The sequence below is a fragment of the Choloepus didactylus genome, chromosome 20 (genome assembly GCF_015220235.1).
Source record: "Choloepus didactylus isolate mChoDid1 chromosome 20, mChoDid1.pri, whole genome shotgun sequence".
Lineage (NCBI taxonomy): Eukaryota > Metazoa > Chordata > Mammalia > Pilosa > Megalonychidae > Choloepus > Choloepus didactylus.
The window spans coordinates 34272523-34287770 of record NC_051326.1 but is presented as its reverse complement, the minus strand read 5'-3'; the positions used below and the strand labels follow the sequence as shown (position 1 = coordinate 34287770).

At 40.0% G+C, this 15248-nt stretch overlaps 1 protein-coding gene across 5 annotated transcripts in view; it reads left to right on the top strand.

The window, feature by feature from the left end:
* The window catches only part of KIF13B (kinesin family member 13B), a 301896-nt gene that overhangs the window by 285004 nt on the left and 1644 nt on the right, over positions 1-15248 (top strand). For 3 of the 5 annotated variants that reach the window (XM_037813374.1, XM_037813373.1, XM_037813375.1), the window contains 2 exons: positions 6792-6854; positions 9809-10832. In XM_037813374.1, the coding sequence (XP_037669302.1) occupies positions 6792-6854; positions 9809-10832 (1087 nt within the window). Of the gene's footprint in view, positions 1-6791; positions 6855-9808; positions 10833-15248 lie in introns of those variants that run through there. The other 2 variants (XR_005213387.1, XR_005213386.1) reach the window with 1 other exon arrangement.

Genomic DNA, 15248 nt, shown 5'->3' with positions numbered 1-15248 from the left:
TACATAGCTTCTGTGGGGGACAGAGACCTGAAGCAACTCACTGCACTATCTTGATTTTTTTTTTATTCTGGTAAAATATATATAACATAAATAAAATTTGTCATTTTAACCATTCTTAAGTGTGTAATTCAGTGGCATTAATTACAGTCACAATGCTGTACACCCATCACCACTACTGTTTTTGTTTCTTATATTTTTCCCACCTTAGCAGCATGAAAATTAAAGATTGTCTACTGCTTATTTTAAGCAAAAAAAATAAATCTTACGTCTCTTTTTTTAAATTCCTTTAAAAATAATTTCCTATGCATGGATTTAAACCATTGATCAGCATTAAAAAAAAAGGAGAGCGAGAGGATCGTACTAATTTAGGCTATTTTAGAAAATGACATTGAAGAAATTAACAAATTCAGGGTCAGGGCTAATTATTAGGAGAGGTTTATTTTCAAACAAGAAAATGCATCTGAAAATTCAATGTTGGGGAACTTTTTGAACAAAATGATTATTAATTTTTTCCTTCGAACTGTATTCTTCTCCCTATATATCCCTATGCCCAAATTTTGGAATATCTCTTCTTTTCTGAATTTTACATAACTGTGTAGAAGTCAACCTTCTTTGTATCACAATTTAAGTAATTCATTCATTGGCTTATCATATCACTTCTTTAATTCAACCAACATTAAGTTATTATTTTGTGTATACAAATACAGAGACGAATAAAGCATTCCCTTCCAAGACCTTGAAGTTAAGAGACGCTCCCTTTAAACTCATAATGAGGTAAATAGGCTAGTACAGTGTGATGTTTAGATGCTGTAATATATGTATGTCTGGTGTGACACAGTGGAGGGAGTGGGAATTCTACCTGCAATTTCAGGAATATTAGATTGTTCTTAGCTAAGACTGGTATTTGTCAGGTGGAGTATGATTCTCTAGTGAGGAGGAACAGCCTTCCAGAAGAAAGGGTCTGGTGGAAAACAGTGTGTTCAGGGTGTTTTGAGTGGTTTCCTATGACAAACAAGGGAAGGGTGCAAACTCATGGAGAGGTGAGGGTCTAATATGTCAGTCCAAAGAGTTAAAACTTTATTTTTATAGGCAAAAGGCACACCAAAATAACTTTTTTGCAAAGTTATAAAATTTTGAGCTATTAATGTCCTGTACTCCTGGGGCATGTAGAAGCCAGAGTTAAAAAATTACTAGATATGATATGAGAACTGACCATCCCCCTTTCCCTGAAGTATTTCTAAGCAGTTCTCTTGCCTGTAACCTACTTATCTATCAGATTTTGGCAATGCTTAGTAGATAGCATGATTGAGAAGACTGCAGGTTCAGCTGGCACTTGAGAACTTGGTCCTTTTTCTTTTCTGTCCCTAACTCTCTGGGCAACCTGGATGCATTTAACCATTAGGTAAGTGCTCTCTAAGCCTTGGTTTCTCTAGTGTGAAGTGTAGATAATTATACTTATTTTCATTTGTCTCATGGGACGTCTCCTTAATATTTATAGCTGCAAAATACTTGGCAGTCTTTTTTATTAATAGTTACCAGATGTGTCGTAAGGATTAATGAACTTATGATCTGAAATGTTTTGAGCTCTTGAAATAGGAGACAACTGCCTGCATGGGGGATATGTAAAAGAGCATTAAAATGCAAACAATAAACATTGGAAAATGTGAGTTATTATGTGTGAAGGACAAATGGCACATTTAAAAGTTAAGTATACCTTGTAGGTATTTTTGGTATCCTTAATAAGGTTGCTGAATTCATCATAGACCTTTTCCCAATGTAGAAAGCCAGGTACTCCTCACCCCTGCTCACTGCACATGCATATACACAGATAAGCATGAATACACTCGCACTGTTTTTCCTAGGACCATCATCTGCCTTTCTCCTTTTCATTCTTGCTACCTAGGAGTCACCTTTGACTTTCTGTTTTCCCAGCCTGCATAGCCAATTGTTTCCAAGTGTTGAACTCCCTCATATTTCTCAGTTTTAATTTCTATATCCTTTTCCTCTTACCGTCTAAATTCAGGCTCTTATTAGCTCTCCACCGCACCACTGAAGTAACTTTTTAATTGATCTCCCCAAGTTTAGTATCATCCCTTAGTATCTGAGAGCATAGTTCTTATTGCAGCTTCATTCAGTAACTTTTTTTTTAATATTCATTTTATTGAGATATATTCACATACCATGCAGTCATACAAAACAAATCGTACATTCGATTGTTCACAGTACCATTACATAGTTGTACATTCATCATCAAAATCAATCCCCAACACCCTCGTACCCTTGTTACCACACACACAAAAATAACCAGAATAATAATTAAAGTGCAAAAGAGCAACTAAAGTAAAAAAGAACACTGGGCTCCTCTGTCTGTTTGTTTGTTTGTTTGTTTCCTTCCCCACCTTTCCACCTTTCCACTCATTCAGTAACTTTTGATAGCTCTTTATTGCCTGTGAAAATCAACCATAACTTAATAGGGCCTCTTCCACGCGGCCTTAACCTTTCTTCCCTCTACCCACTGTTGGTCAGGCTAGATCACTTTCTCTTCCCCCAGATCTGGAAGACTGACTATAGCTTTTCATGGTTTAGAGATGCAAATAGAGGGAAAACTTCAAATATAAAGAATGGTTCCCCTGCCATTTTACCTTTGTCATGCTACTCTGTATATTTGAAGTCTTCACTTTACTTGCTTCTCTACCCTGTGAAAAGCTACTCACTCGGCAAGGCCCATCTCAAAATAAAATCATCCTCTTACAGATTTTCTAGATATATTCTCTTTATGAGCCTTTCCTCCTCTGAATCCTCTTTGCTTTTGAAACTTCCGTTCTGATATCTGTTATATTCCTTTATGTTTTACAGGTTTATGTCCCTCCCCCAAACTGGATTATTAATCTGTTGAGAGCAAAGCCCATGTCTTCCTAATGTTTGTGTTTCCCACAGAGCTTAGTGCAATGCCCTGTACATGGTGAAGCTTGATAAATCTGTGTTGAACTGAATTTGTACATTGTTTCAGTCAGCCCTCACTTATTGTCTTCACATATGGTATTTATTTTGATGGGTGATTGGATTTTTCCTGTCAATATGTGGAAAAACATCATCTGAACTGATACTTTATCTTTTCTTTTGTAATAGTTTTTATTCTTACCAGATATTAAAAGTTTAGAAATTCCAGCCAGAAAAGATCTTCTACTTGAATGGCATGTACTTAGAATTTTTTTTTTTTATGGAAAAATTGGAAATGTACAAAAGTAGAGACAAAAGTGTAATAAGCCCCTATATACTTGTTCCCTACTTTCAATAAGAATTCACAGTAGATCTTGTATCATCTATACCTCTACTTTCTTTAGCATGTACTTTTTTTTTTTTAACAAGCCAGAATAGTCAATATTTTATTCAGACAAGGCAGATCAGATGATTCTCTGTCATTGTGAATAGCACGCTATATAGCAGTGGAAAATATGAAATATAATGTTTCCAAATATAGTACTCAATGCAAACATATTATGCCATGTAATATGGTATAATTTTAATTAAATAATTATTGATCTCTTGATCAGTGTTTGTCAATGTATACTCCTAGATATATATACAATATAGTGCACAAACAAAATAAAATGGATGGAATTTAGCTAGGACAAATAAGGAAGAAATTAAGCAGCCAAATAATTGGAAATTAGTTATTTCCTTGAACATTCAGCTTATTGTTAACATTAGATAGCTGACAAATTACAAATATCTTCTTCTGTGCTATTGGTAAATAACAGATGAGTAGCTGCTTTACTTTTTTTTTTGTTTTTTAAATTCAGTTTTATTGAAATATATTCACATACCATACAATCATCCATGGTATACAATCAACTGTTCACAGTATGATCATATAGTTATGCGTTCATCACCACAATCTATTTCTGAACGTTTTTCTTACATCAGAAAGAATCAGAAGAAGAATAAAAAATAAAAGTGAAAAAAGAACACCCAAACCATCCCCCCATCCCACCCTATTTGTCATTTAGTTTTTATCCCCATTTTTCTACTCATCCATCCATACACTAGATAAAGGGGGTGTGATCCACAAGATTTTCACAATCACACTGTCACCCCTTGTAATCTACATTATTATATAATTATCTTCAGGAGTCCAGACTGTTGGGTTGGAGTTTGGTAGTTTCAGGTATTTACTTCTAGCTATTCCAATACATTAAAACCTAAGAGGTGTTATCTATATAGTGCATAAGAATGTCCACCGGAGTGACCTCTCAACTCCATTTGAAATCTCTCAGCCACTGAAACTATTTCGTCTCATTTTTTTAGCATGTACTTTTAAAAATGTCCTCTGGAGAAGTATCCACCTCTGATCCTATTAATAGTAACCTCACTTAACCAGAGCTTTGTGTCTGTGAGGCGGCAGTACCGGGCATCCAATGGAGACAGGCACCACAGAAGTTACTAATGCTCGAACATAGCAGTTGATGTGGTGAAAATACTTGAGGTTGTACTCAGGTCCTGTTCAGAACTGATCTAATCTTATTGTAGAGACAATTTTTAGCAATATCAGACATGTTTACTCATCCAGTTTCAATCTGTTCCCTTTTAATTCATTTCAGCAAATATTTATTAAGGAGCTACTGATTTTTTCTACTTATTCTGAGCCATAAAGAAAGTGTAAATTGTGTTTCTATGCTCTATTTAGTGGGGTAGAAATCACATCATTTTAGAAAAGTTTTCATTCTAAGTAGTTACATTTCCATCTGTGGTGAGATTTTTACATTTTTATGCTTTAAAAGGACAAGCATCACCTTAGTGGAAATAATTATTTCCCAGTCTTGTCTGTTTTAAATGTGATTTAACTGAAGAATTTACGTATTTTGGAGTTTGTGCTTTAAAAACATATTTTTCACCTTTCCTAAGAAATAAACTCTGAACACCTTCCCATATATGTGGGGCACTTTAGATACTGTGGGAAAAGAATAAAAATAAAGGTCAGTATCCCCTAATTCAAGGACTGTGTGGTACAACGGGAGAAAGAGGTCTGAAAATAACTCTATCCTCAAGGAATTTACAGTGCAGTAGGGAAACAGAGAACGTAGGTGAGGGAGAATGGGCTAAGTGCTGTAAAAGAGGTAAAAGGAGTAATGGACCATGGGAGTTGAGGGGAGAGAATCTTTTCTGGCTGAGGGATTCAGATAGAGGCTGGAGTGTCTTTTAGTTCAGTTGGCAGTTGGGGGCCTTACTCACTTCCCTTCTCCTTATGACCATTTGCTTTGTCTTTTTTAAAAACCTGTGATCCTAGCTCTCCCTCACCTTAACAACCTCCAGTTATCCCCAGTGTTGCAGGGTCAAGTGTATATTCCCTTAGTTTATTCCCTCGGTCCTTCTATCCTTTTAGCCCAATATTGCATTTCCTATATAATCAACTCTCCTACACTACAATCCTATCATCGTTCCCTTACCATCAGCAGAATTAATCACCTCTAGTACTTTTCTCTCAAAAGCACTCTCAAGCATAGTCGGTTATAACAGTACCATTTACTGGAATGAGAATAGCAGATGTTTGTGAACTCTGGTTAAGTGAGCCATCTTGTTCTGAATGAGCTCCTCTCCCTTAAATTAAAATTTTGATCTTCCCTTTAGGAAGCAAGACTTTGGTAGCCCAGCCTTAGTGCTGGTATAGACGCCTCAGGCATCCAGATGTGGCACAGCCACTGGAACGAACTGGGAGTGTGCAGGGCCAGAAGAAGGGAATGTGAAGGATATGGAATCTAAATCTCTAGGAAATAAAAATTAGATAACAGAGCAGTGACTAGCTGATTCCTTCTCCTTCATAGTTATAAGCCAGCTTCTTTCTCTGACTTCCCTTTTCCTTATTCTGGCTCTAATTAATTTTTCTTCTCCTTTTTTAAAAACATGTTCCTTGAACCATGTGTCCATGAGTAACAACCTTCTCTCTGTTCTTTCTTGTAATGATGTTTGCATCTATTAATTAAGGCTTTTATCACCTCACACCTGCTCTGTTGCTGTACTCTTCTTACTGATTTGTCTGCCTTAGCCTTTAACTATTTCTCTAATCAATTTGCATTCCACTGCCAGATCAGTCTTTCTGCTCTTCTGCTTTCTTTGCCCAGGAACCTTTTGTGACCCCTCATCATTTCCCAAATAGATTAGTTTCAGATACCCAAGACCTCCCATACATTCTTGTATGTTCTCCCTTGTGTTCCAGAATTGTGTGCCAGCCCGGCTGGCTTACTTACTACTCACTTCCTATGACTACACTTCACTAGTCTTCCTTTTGCTTCATTGGTTCTCCCTGGCCATATAAGCCTGTTTGATTCCACCTCCTGCCTGCCTGGAGTCTTTCCTGATCCTTCCTATCTCAATCACTGCTCCCTGTAAAGTCCTGTAACACTTGTGTGTACACCCCTTGATTAATACGCATGTCTGTGAACGGAGAGAGAGCATGAGAGTACATGAAAGTGCACCATATATGTTACTGGTTTTAGCATGTGGTTTCTTTCCCTTGCTAGGGTTGGGCTGGGGAGAGGGTGCATATGTAAGTCCCTTGCTGTGTCCTTATTTCATCTGTTTCCCCATATATTATGGTGCCCCTAGCTTTTCACGTCAAATTGGCAGTAATTTAGCATTCCTGAAAGTTGTAAAAATTTACCTCTGGGTGGGTCTTCCTGATTGTTTCTCTCTCCAGTCTGTTCAGTGAAAATATTCTGTCTTTGCTCTGCTGCTCTCTGTCCCTTACTTTAACTTTGCCATTGTTTTACCTGTTTGCTCACTTGTTTTCTCAGCCAGTGCCCCAAATCATGGTGCAATCGGCCCTCCCGGATGTTGGGGTGACCAGGATGGAGCAGGTAAGTCAGTCTGCCCACTAGTGGTGCCTTTTCTGGTGGCTGCCCCACATACAGTGGGGACCCTGATGCTATTATTGCTTAGTCCACACCTGCAGTTTTTTTATTTTAACATTCTCGTTTTGATAATTAACTATAATGTAGGTCACTGTCTTCTTCCTCTATATTTTCCTTGTTATGCTTTTCTATTTTCAACTTGTTAATCATATGATTGCTAAACTTTTAGGTGCTTGATTGTTAATGTAGTCTGCTGCTTTAATAGCCCACTGCTAGGCAAAGGAGATTTCTATAAACAGAACAATCTCCTTATTTAAATGTTTTGCTTAATTCTCAGTTTTACATTTCATTCTGATTCATGATATCAGTGTGAAAAGACTAATGCTAAGCTGGGGAGAAAATAGTCTCTTATGATCTCCCACAGATCAACAGCACTTCTCATCTTATGAATAGCAAATCTATTTTCTCCCACTGTGCTTTCATTCTCTTAGAAAATGCTATATCTTGATAGGAAAATTTTATTTATTAAAACAACAGCAGAAAAAGGCCAAATAATTTGAAAGAAAATGCAGACTTCTGTGAATTGTACTCATTCCTAAAAGGCCCCTTTCAACCCAGTACATCCTTGGTATTCCCCAGTTTAACTGTACATGGTACACTTGGCACTTGGCTTATCAATCCCCTTCCTTCCCCCCATTAGTGTTTGTTATTTTGCCAAGGTGGCACTTTCATCCTTGAGCCCCAAGGCCAGAGGGACAGAGTAAGTGAAGTCCCTTACTGGTGAGGCTACCCCTAACCCGCCACAGCATCTGCAGCTTGGGCGGCTCTGCTGCGCACTGTGGTGGTGTCCTCAAGTCTGGGCTTTCCCAGAAGACTCTAGAAATGTCTCTCTCAATGATAAGGGTATAATCTAAAGATGGCAAATAGGTTTCAACTCACATACCAACTCCAGTCAAGTGGGAGAGGCTGCCTAGAGTGCTGTGGTGGGAAAGAGTCCAGAGGCTGCACTTGGGCTCAGCAGGAAAGAATGCTGCAGTCAGCTATCGCTTTCTGCTGTCTTTGGTCTGCCCTTTGTTGTCACTGTATATCTGACCTCTAATCCCTGCCCCCCCCCCTCTTACTGGGAGCCATGAATAAATCCTTAACCTCTCTAGGCCACTTTATAAAATGAATATGGTAATCGATACCCCCCACTTCCACCCCCCCACCCCACCCCACATCAAAGGATACATGTGGAAGTAAATGGGACAATACCATGTAAATATAAGGCATTATCACGAGACTGTTAACTCTTCAGGACAAGATCTACTTTGACAATGACTGGGCTTTACCCAGTTTAGGAATATAGAATTTCTGCTGTTTCAGGACCCTATTTATTGCTCAGATTCTGTACTCTTACAGTTTTGCTTATGTATTCTTCCCTGTGGGGTCAGTGATATTAAAAAGAAAACAGAAAAGAATAAATAAAATGTGTACAAGTTGCAAAAGAAAAATGATTGAAGTATCACCTAATCTTTTAGAGTGTATATGCTTGGTGACAGTAATCTATTGGATTTAGTAAATTTTGTAGCCTAGAGATCCATCACAAAAATGGGCTGTTAATCTCAAGAGTTGCAGTAAATTTCATACCCTGAAAGTGTGTCTTGTGGGAAAAGGAGGGCCTCTGGAAACAGGAATATAAATGACAATTCACGTGAAAATGCATGATATATCAAACTGCTGAGTTAGGCCAAGTAACTGTAAGGGACTTATAGATCACAGCTGTTTCCCCGTTCAAATAAATCCTGTATTTCAAATGGAAAATGACCATTCCTGTAATATAAATAATCTTTCCGTAAATATTGGAAAATATTTGTTTTTCTGAACAGCACTCTTTCCACCCTACCTGCCCTTTCTTTTTACCCTGTCATTGTGAATAGTGAAAGGAAAGATCATCTGTCAGCTTCTTAAAATGGCTTAAGTTATAACTGAACGGACACCTTACCAGTACCTCAGACACAGTGGAATTTGGATAAGCTGTGGCTGTCATCATTGCACTGAAATATGGGCTTTGTGTGTATGTCTTCTGCCAGAGTGACTCACAGACTGAGTGATGTCAGAGTGAGAGGCCACCCCAGGCCACTGGGTTCCTTTCCTTACTCACAGTGTCTGCTTCATGGCCTCTGCCTCCCAGGCATCAGAGGTACCCCTGACCTGGGAAATGGAACCAGCCTTAAAAGCATCCTAAATAAAAACGTCTCGCAGAAAGTGCCATGGGCTGCAGGGAGGAGGAACGTGGGAGCCTCTTTCCTTCCCTTTCTACCTGACCTGTAGCCAGGGACATCCCATTCATCAGCCAGCCCGTAGGTCATTTTTTTTTTTTTAAATGTGAGCTGGTAAAGCTATTCTAAAGCATTTTCGAATCCTCCAATGAGGTCATCATTTCAGTTTTGCAGGAGAAAAGTGCTTTTCTGACCCTTTTAAACGATTTTCACAGTCTCCTTGTGAAGATTGTGGTGGGCAGGGGATCTGTGTTTGTTTCCAAGGAGCAAAGTTATTAGCTTGCATGAAGGAAGGCAAGGGGGATAGTGGTGGGTGATGAAGGAATTATGATTTACTGTGCACCTACTATGTGCCACACTCTGTAGATAGGGGCTTTACATTGTCATACCACACCAACCCTATGTGGAAGGTATTAAAATCCCTATTTTATGTAAAGGTGATGAAATGGAAGGGGCAGGGACTATGTCCATTTTGCTCAGCATTTAGGCACTAGGTGTTTATTACATGAAAAGCCAAGGTTACTTAGAAGGAAGTGGTGGCACTGATCCTGGAACCAGATCTGTCTTACCCAAATGCCTTGCTCTTTTCACTGTCAAATCCATGATGTTTCATCTAGCAGCCACAAAGTTTCGGTTCTTTTGGAATGAACACCTAACTTTAAATTCTAAACAGTTATGCTTCCTGTCTTTCCTGCTCAGGTTCATCGAGAGAATGTGGGAATTAGAGAGACATCTGAGGTGACCGTGCAGATTCCCTCTGTGGTGAAAATCTGTGACAAACCAACCAAAGTGCCTACCCAGCAGTCACTTCCTGCAACTATGCAGGCCCAGGAAGTTCAGGAAGGGCTTCCTAGCCCCCTGAGTGAGGCTTCCAGTGGTTACTTTTCCCACAGCGTCTCCACAGCAACTCTCTCTGATGCCCTGATCACTGGCCTTGATACTGCTGCCCAAGCTGGCAGCCAGACCCCCAGCTCCCCTCCTACTCTGCTCTATCAGGCCATCCCTGAGACTGATCTTCCATTTCTAGCTACTGTTTTGTGTGCAGAGAATCATCTTTCTGCCCAGCTGGAGAATCAGACCAGCCTCCCATCACTGTCAGTGCAACCAGTGCAAACTGTTCAGTGCAACAGCATCGGTGTATTAAAGGCCAAGGATTCAGTTTCCTCTGAGAAGCAGAATAAAGATCCGGCAAGTGCTTCCCTTGCCTCTGATACACCAACTTATTTTCCCACTTCTGCCCCCCAAAAGGAATCATCCAGCCAGCAGACTATAGAAGTTTTTTCGACCACTAAGCAGCTCGGAAGACCAAAGGATCAAACGAAGCCAGCCACCAGTGTGGAGCTAGATGTCCCCAAACCGCAGTTGCCTCCTGACCTCCCATCTCAGTTACCTGCTCCAGCATCTCCATTCAGGATCCAGAAGGTGCGAACTTCTGAGCTAAAGTCATTCACTCGCATGCTTGGCGGAGACTCCAGCTGCTCATCTGGTACTGAAGAGGACCAGCTGGGCTCGGGAGGGTCAGGTGACAGCTGCTCCCGGGGACAGGCCCTGGAAAAGCTGGAAGTTGCCTCGGACTCTGAAGAAGCTAGTGAAGTCCCAGAGTGGCTCAAAGAGGGAGAATACGTTAATGTTGGCATGAACAAATTGGGTATTGTGAGATACATTGGGCCAACTGACTTTCAGGAGGGGATGTGGATTGGAGTAGAGCTTGATCTACCATCAGGTAAGTGGTACTTGTTTGGAACAGATGCTTGATATTGGAGCAGACTTAACATTCTACATGTGATCTGTTGGGAAATGTGCTAGACTGGGATTCTAGAGAGCTGCCTTTGTGCCTGACTGCCAATAACTTGCTGTGGGCCCGCGGGCATCACATTTGACCTCTGTGAGCCTCAGTGTCCCTACTTTTCAAAATTAGGAATTTCCACTAGATAAAGAGTTTCCTAAGCTTTTGAAGAGTAAGTTCCCCCTTTTTAACTTCCAGAAAATTTTTCATAAACTGAAGATGATAGTAATTAAAAGCTCTACTATAAATTCGGCAGTGATTTTAAATGCTTATGTTTTTTAGTCAGAGAAGCATCTGCATTTGAAATATAATAGCTATATTTAATGTGTTTGCTCAGCTTACAAACTCTGATGCACATAGGGATGCTCAAATTTCTCAGTTGTTCTGAAGACTTCCCAAGGCTCCTTGGCCCAAAGGTTGGGAACCTCTGGACTAGACAACTTAAGATCCATGGCAGGCTTGTGAGTGTCCCAAGTCTTACTATAGCGTGGCAGATTTTAAAAGCTAATAGGTCATCATATTTAGAAAAATGGAGGGGCCAGGACTTAAGGAAATACTGTCTTTCAGAAGTTTTGTTCATTTGTTTGTTTTAAACAGCTTTACTGAAATATAATTTATAGACTATATCATACACACATACAATTGACTGATTTTTAGTGTATTTATAAAGTTGTGCAACCATCACCATAATCTAATTTTAGAATATTTTCATCACCCTAAAAAAGAAATCTCTTGCCCCTTATCAGGCATTCCCCCTTCCCCTGCCCAACCATTAATCGACTTTCTGTCTCCATAAATTTGCCTATTCTATACATTTCACATAAATGAAATCATATAATACGTCGTCCTTTGTGACTAACTGCTTTGACTAACATAATGGTTTTGAGATTTCATCCAATTTGGAGCATCTATCAGTACTTCATTCCTTTTTTTTTTTTTTAATTTTATTTTGAAATAAATTCAAAGTTATAGTAACAGTTGCAAAAACAATGCAAACCCATACACTGAACTCCAGCGTACCCTGACGCCCCTCCTCCAATACCCCAATCCACCAACTTTAACATGCTGTCATACTGCTATTTCTTTCCCTCCCTCCCTCTCTCCCTCCCTATCTGTCATCCATCATCTATTGCTCTGTCTTCTGAACATACTTCATTCCTTTTTATTGCTAAATAGTTTTACATTGTATGGATATACTACATTTTGTTTATCCATTCTGATGGACATTTGGGTTGTTTCTGCTCTTTGGCTATTTTGAATAATGCTACTGTGAACATTCATGTACAAATTTTTGTGTGGACCCCTGTTTTAATTTCTCTTGAGCATATATCTAAGAGTTACAATTCTATGTTTAACATTTTGAGGAACTGTCACACTGTTTTCCACAGCAGTTGTACAATTTTACATTCCTACCAACAGTGTATGAGGGTTCTGCTTTCTCCACATCCTCACCAATACTTGTTATTGTCCCATCTTTCTTTATGATATCCATCTTAGTAGGTGTGAATTGGTATCCTATAGTGCATGTGTTTTTTTATTAGAGATATTGTAATTTACAGAAAGATCATGCACAAAATACAGAGTTCCTATATACCCACCCCCCTTTTAATGTTTTGCATTAGTTGTTGCCTTTGTTACAATTCATGAGAAAATATTATAATGTACTACTAGCCATAGTCCATACCTTGCATTAGGGTTCACTGTGTTGTACAGTTCTATGGTTGTTCCTTATGAAAGAGGAGCTGTGAAGGAAGATGAAGTTTTACCAGTCATTGTGTAACTAGAACACTTAAGTAATAATCTCAGCCATCTTGTGGACTCAGTGCAGAAGAAGCATCTCTGTAGAAGAGGGTTGGAAGCTGAAGAGATGGACTTATAAGAGGGGTTTGAGTGTGGCCTGGTAATGTTGGTATTGATGAGTGAAGAGATGGAGGTGTATAGTGAGAATGTGGTGAGGAGTTTTCTTGGTCAGAACAGAAAGTGAGTCGGGGGCAAAGCTCTATGAATCTGTACTGTAGTTAGGAGGGAATTGCCTTGATGTGTTGGGAAATCAAGGTCATTGATGACTCCTGAGGCATGTAGCCTAGCTGGATGATACAGTGTGCCAGGCAAGAAGCACCTCAGGTTGAAACTCCATTATCTGAGAGGAAAAACTCATTCAGTAACTGTCTCTTGATATTCAGAAAGATTAAGTTGCTTTTTGGTTGGAATAGGTAGGGCCGAGCATATTGGAATGAGTTTCTCTTCTAGCCCAGAAAAAGGCCTGAGCCTTGAAACTATCAGCAATCCTAAGGGAGGCTGAATGTTCAGATCCATTGCTGCAGACACTTGATCATGAGATACTCTTTTGTCTCTGGGCCGATAAGCTTAGCTATGAAGTCACTCACCGACTTTAAAAATAATTTTGGCAGCAAATATCTTGGATTGCAAGTGGCTCTAGAAGATTAATGTAGCACAGGCTGGAATATTTTTAAAAATCTATTGCTAAGGGGAATTGGGAAAAAAGTTTATAGCTGCAATTGAGCTCAAGAATTAGAGGGGAATAAATAAATTATTGCATCCAACAAATAATTATTAAGCACTTGCGATGTTCCAGTGACTTCTGTAGATTCTGAGGAAACCTTGTTGAGCAAAGCAACATCCCTGACTTCACTGGAATTTTGTTTTAGAGGGGAGAAAATTAAAAAGTAAACAAAAACCAATCAAATAAATACATAAAATTCAGGTAGAAATAAGTGTTATGAAGAAAATAAATTGGGATAAAGGAATAGAGAGGGATGGATATAGGGGATATTTTAAATAATACTCAGGGAAGCACAGACACGTGGTGTAAAGGAGAGAGCCACAGGCATTTGGGGCCAGGGTGGTATCACGCAGAGCAGTGTTCTGGCAAAGTCAGCTTGGGTTTTTGAGGAACAGCAGGAAGGCCCGGCCATGAGGTTGAAGAGGTGAGCAGTGGCCAGATTGCGAACGGTTTTGTGGCAGTGATAAGGAGTTAGACTTTTTTTGTGGAATGTGATAGGAAACCACTTGAGGGTTTTGAGCAGATGAGTGAAGTGATCTGATTTATGTTTAGAAATTTTCACTTCAAAAAAAATATTTTTCACAATAGATTTAGGCAGAAGAATGGAAACAGGAAGTCTTTACAGTGTCCAGGTAAGAGATGATAGTGGTGTAGACTGGGTGATAGCCATGGACATGGTCAGTAGTGGTTAGATTCAGGAAGGAAAAACCACCAGGACTGGTGGGTGGGATGTGGAATGTTAAGAGATAGGGAAGAGTCAAGGATGACACCTAAATTTTGCCTTGAACAGCAGCATAGGTGATGTCATTTACTGGATTGGAAAAGCCTGAAAGAGTAGCAGGTTATGAGGGGCAGGGAATGGGGAAGGATCACGCGTTCTCTTCAGGACAGGAAGAATTTGAGGTGCAGATGAGATATTCAGGTGGAGGTGTTAGAAATACGTAGAGAAGGCAAAGCTGTGGCTTGAGAGGCTTTAGGCTGCACGTAGTGTGTGATGCTGGGTGGGTGAGGCTTGCGCTCTGGGGTGCGTAAGGAGGAGCCCACAGGAGAGTCAAGGAGCAGGGGAGGTGGGTGAGAACCAGGAGCCTGTCCAGGAGTGAAGTCATGAAACTTTGTCAAGGAAGACCGAGAGAGATCATCTGTCAAACATTGCTGAGAGGTGGACCAAGAAGAGGGTAGAAAATAGAATTGGCTTCAACAAATGGAGGTTGATGTTGACCTTGAGAGCAGTGTTGGAGCAACTGGGTCAAAAGCCTTTTTGGAGTGGTTTTAAGAGAAAAGGGCAGGTGAGGAAGTGGAGACAGTAAGTATAGAAAACTCCTGATTATTTTTTTGCCATAAAGATCATGTTCCTCACCTTCCCTCCGCCATGGGAAGTTGACATTTCTGGATCCAGAGGTGGTCTCTTTGTTTTGTCTCCCCTCACATCCCAACCCTCCATACTACCTGAGCCCTTTTTTTTCCATCCTTCAGCTTAAAGCATTTTCTGTTTGGTTTTGCAAAGGAAATTCTTTTTTACCCTGTCTTGACACATCATGAATAATATCTGACTAAGCTTAAAATTTGGCAGTTTTGCCGGTATCTATCTAATAAACTTTGGAGAAATAATCATTCTTCCAACACCGTTCATCCTATGTTTACATTTCAGTTATCTAGATGGAAAATTATCAGTGCTCCCTGTTGACCACTGCTTGCTGCCCCCAGAGAGGGCTCCCCATTGTCCCACCCCGGGTTTACTTGAGGCCAGGGAGCGTGGTCTCTGAGGCACCTGTCCCACGTGCCCCACCTTGCGAGCACCCCGCGGTCAGGCCCGGGGGTGGGTGGGTGAT